Genomic DNA, 4,063 nt, shown 5'->3' with positions numbered 1-4,063 from the left:
CACACACACACACACACACACACACACACACACACACACACACACAGAAGCAGCAGGTGTCATTAGGAGGCAGAAAACCCTCTCATGCATTTTTATAATAAGGTGTCTCTGTGTGTGTCTGTGTGTGTGTCTGTGTGTGTGTGTGTGTAATAGGAAGGAAGAAAAACAAAGAAATAAACTAATTAAGGAAGCCTAGTTTAACTGGACAGAGAATACAACCTGTCATAGTTTGAAGTAGTTTCTCAGACAGTAGACCTTATCAACGGCAGACATTCTGACTTGTAGCAGGAAAACCACAGGTGTTACTCATAACATTAAGGATGTTTCTGTTCCAGCAATTATTGCAATGCAATGCAGCAATTAAATTTTTTATCAGTTACACCTGTTGACAAGCCAAGACATCTGCAATGAAAAAGGATGTTGAGAAGCTTTAGCAGTTCTATAGCAGTCTCGTATTGCAAGACCTTCCTCCACAGAGCTGCGGAGGAGGGTCTGGCTAGTCCTCACAGCCTTCCGGGATAGGAGAAAAAGTGCTTTGGTTTATTGACATTCCTTTAGACCAATCACAATTGTCTTGAGCGGGGCTAAGCGTCAGACCGAACAACAGCGCCTCTGCAAAATAGCTCAGGAAGGAACTTGTTTGGGTCGAACAAGTCTATGTTCAAAAGTTGTTTTTAGTCGTCAAACAGAAAACTCAGATTGGACAGTCAGTTTGATGGGTCTAAAATAAAGTTTCTATCTAGCTAGCTGTCTGGATTTACCCTGCAGAGATCTGAGGAACAGTTAAACACAGTCCTCATAAATCAAACGGAGTATAAAATTCCAACACAGAAAAAAGCAGATTGTACTTAACATTCGGCCAAAAAGAGGGAAATCCAGCAACGGGGAAATACCGCAAGTAGAACAACGTAGATATGTTGACTAATTCTGCAGTAAAGCAACAGTAAAGCTATCACTAGTTAGCTAAACTTTGTCAGGAAACGTGTCGAATCAGCCAGAGAAAGAAACCAAGAAGAGAAAACAAACAAACAACTGAAAAAAAAGAAACAATTACACAAACAAAGCTGACCTTTTGGTCCGTCCTGCAGGAGGCGCTGTGTTTCTAGTAGAGGCGCTGCTCCACGAGGACGGTTCTGGCCCAGTGACGGTGCAGCTCTACTCCCTGAACATGCTGGTACAGACGGAGGGCAAAGAGAGGACAGCTGCTCAGTACGCTGCCCTGCTGGCTGCCGTCGGCTTCAATGACATCCAGCACCGCCTCACTGGGAAGATCTACGACGCCGTGCTGGGACACAAGGAGATGTGAGACCAACAAAGAAGGCTACTTGTGTGCCAAGACAGAAAACTTACACTACCTGGAAGAAAACTGTTCTACTACTAATACTGTACTATTTTGTATTTCTTTTCATTTAAAATTTCACCGTAAGTTTCTTCAAATAAAAAACGTTTCTGAAAATGTATGACAATACCACATTCTGTATTGGCTCTTTCACTGAATCTGAATGACTTATGAAATATTAATTACAGGTGTGAAACCTAGACTAGGCCACGTTTCGGACCAAATGGCCAAACCGATTAAAAGAGGTGGTCTCAGTCTGGATCAAAATGAACCATGGCTCCCCTCTTTTCTTGAGGGAAATATTGTTGTAATTGTTCAGACTTTTGGACAAAATACAGAAAGTTCTGGAAGGGTATCGTCAGAACCAGATGAAGGACAGCCCAGTGTTCAGCTGTTCTTTAAATGAACACCCTGTGTAAAGCTATACTGCGTGTATACAGCCGCCCTCATGAGGAATGCTAAGTAATGACGACAAAACTGCCGGCTCGTCCACATGATACAAGCTTTCCTTGACCACGCACCACCAGCCCCCCAATTTGTAGCCAACGCAATGCGAAATCCAGACAATCAAGCAAGAGACAAATCCCAGTGCAGTTGGGTTCTGCTCTAAATGATTAGCCCCACACTGCAAAGGTCACCCTATGTTAGATGGTGTGCAGTGTGATCTTCCATTCTCATCTCTAAGAAGATGAACTTTTTTACATCTCTGTTCTCATCACTCAATCCTAAGCCCTGTGTCTGAACCCCTCGCCTCTGACTGGTTTTAGCAGCCTTGTAAAGCTGTCTTTGTACCAGGCTCTTTGTAATGATGGTCGTGACTCAGTAAATCTTCTTCACATCGGCCCAACCCATCATTTATTTTACCTCTGTCCTCTACTGCGCACAGGATGTATTAAAAATGTAGATTTCAGCCTTTCATTAAAGCTCAGCTTGTCCTTGTGCAACATCTGTCAGGGAGAAACTTCTACACAAGTATCCGTGAATATAATTCATATTCAGCCACATTAATACAAACTGTCATTTATTATAAAATGAGCGTGCCAAAAGATAATTGCACAAAATATCAGTTGTCTGGCTCTGCAGCTGAAAAAAAAGATCATTATCAGGCTTTAGACCCAAATGTAGTGTCTGCTCTTCACTACTCTGTTTCTTTTCTATACACCCACTCATTTTCACTGCCCTCTCCATCTGCGTCTCCCGTTCTTTCTCTCCAAGTAATTGTGAATTAATCAGATTTCAAAGTGCAACAAATTGGAATTGATGTCAAATCCTTGTGGACAGCTTAACAGAGAGTCAGCCTAATGAAGGGAAATGAAGTCCTGAGGCTGAAGAAATCTTGACCTGTGCGGAGACAATGATAGCGCCCAGAGACCTGGCACAGTTTTACTAGTGTCATGGTGGTGAACTGGTGCTGTGCACCACCTGGTGCCGGGTGTTGAGGCTTTGCAGAACTATATCTCATAGGATAGAAGTTAAAACTCTAACAAACGAGACAGCTCAGAACATGATAGTAAAACTATATGTATAAAAAATGATGTATACAAAATTATCTTGCTGCTCCTCAGTTACAATTCTCTTTGTAGAGTCTAAGCACCAAATACTTTTTTTTGCCTGGACTTAAAATTCACATAACCTGTTATAATGAAATGGCATCTTAACTTTATTCACTTGCCTTTCCTGAAAAACAAATTTCACAGATTTCCATTGCTGTAGAAAATCAGATGTAATTCTGTGAAAGGATCTCTTCAAGTGCTTCCCCCCCCCACACTTTTCGTCAATGATTTAGACTCGGGTCAGTGTTTTCCACTTCAGCAGAGAAAGGTGCATACATTTCTCCTCTCCACTTTTCAGTTCTATTTACTGCTCCATCTCATGGGGCCGTTATTGTGCCAGCCTCAGGTTCAGTCTGAGTGGGTTTTATGGATGGTTCTAGAAAGTTAGAGCTATAAAAAGAAGGGAATGCGATGGAAAGAGGATAGGTGAGCTGAGGACGTTTAGGCACTTCTCCCGATGCTAGACATGCAACTCAAGTCCAACCTGAGAAGACACAGTATTCCAAAATAATGCAAAGACATGGGGTATCCTTGTTGCCTAGTGGTTTCTGATACTTATTGTGTCACCACAATGCATCTGGTTTGAAAAAATGATGACTTATGGCCATACGTGTATGTGTGTGTGTGTGTGTGCGCGCGCGCTCTGTACTTCACTCTTGAGGGACACTCTAAATCTGCTCCACAAGTCACGCATCTTTCCACCCTCAAGCTTCACAATGCCACTTTACGACAACAACTTTAGGGCATTTCAGGGAACACACTCAGTTTATGCCCACAGACTCTGTGTGTTTGTGATGATGTGTGTGTATGTGTTTGGTGCTCATAAGAGCTCATGGCTCTTTTTGTGGTGTGTTTATGTTTTCATTACAAACTTTGAAAAAGAGAACTGAAAGTTTAGACCTGTTTTTTTTTTTTGAGCATCAGTCAGAGTAGAGTTTAACATCTCAGCGTTCATCTGGAAAATCTCAACGTGATCAAAAGAGTCGATGAACTACACACCAGGGAGAGATTTTTATTTTGTGCTTTTTTAAACGTGTATCTTTTCATTCTTATCTTCACAGTGATAATCTGAACCATGCATATTATACATGTTTCTGTTACGGGGGGTATGAGGATTGGACCCAAATGCAGTGAGGAGGAGGCAGGCAGGAGTAGGAACACAAATAGTTTT

The 4,063-nt window shown here is 42.0% G+C and overlaps 1 protein-coding gene across 1 annotated transcript in view; it reads left to right on the top strand.

Moving 5' to 3' along the window:
• asmt (acetylserotonin O-methyltransferase) overlaps positions 1–2,177 on the top strand; it is a 15,756-nt gene extending 13,579 nt beyond the window's left edge. Inside the window, exon 7 of the mRNA XM_034886068.1 lies at positions 1,042–2,177. Coding sequence (XP_034741959.1) covers positions 1,042–1,306 — 265 coding nt within the window. The 3' untranslated portion in view covers positions 1,307–2,177. The remainder of the gene's footprint in view (positions 1–1,041) is intronic.
• Positions 2,178–4,063: the final 1,886 nt, after the last annotated feature.

Source organism: Etheostoma cragini, chromosome 11 (assembly GCF_013103735.1).
Source record: "Etheostoma cragini isolate CJK2018 chromosome 11, CSU_Ecrag_1.0, whole genome shotgun sequence".
Taxonomy (NCBI): Eukaryota; Metazoa; Chordata; class Actinopteri; order Perciformes; family Percidae; genus Etheostoma; species Etheostoma cragini.
The sequence above is the reverse complement of the archived record's forward strand: the minus strand, read 5'-3'. Positions and strand labels throughout refer to the sequence as shown.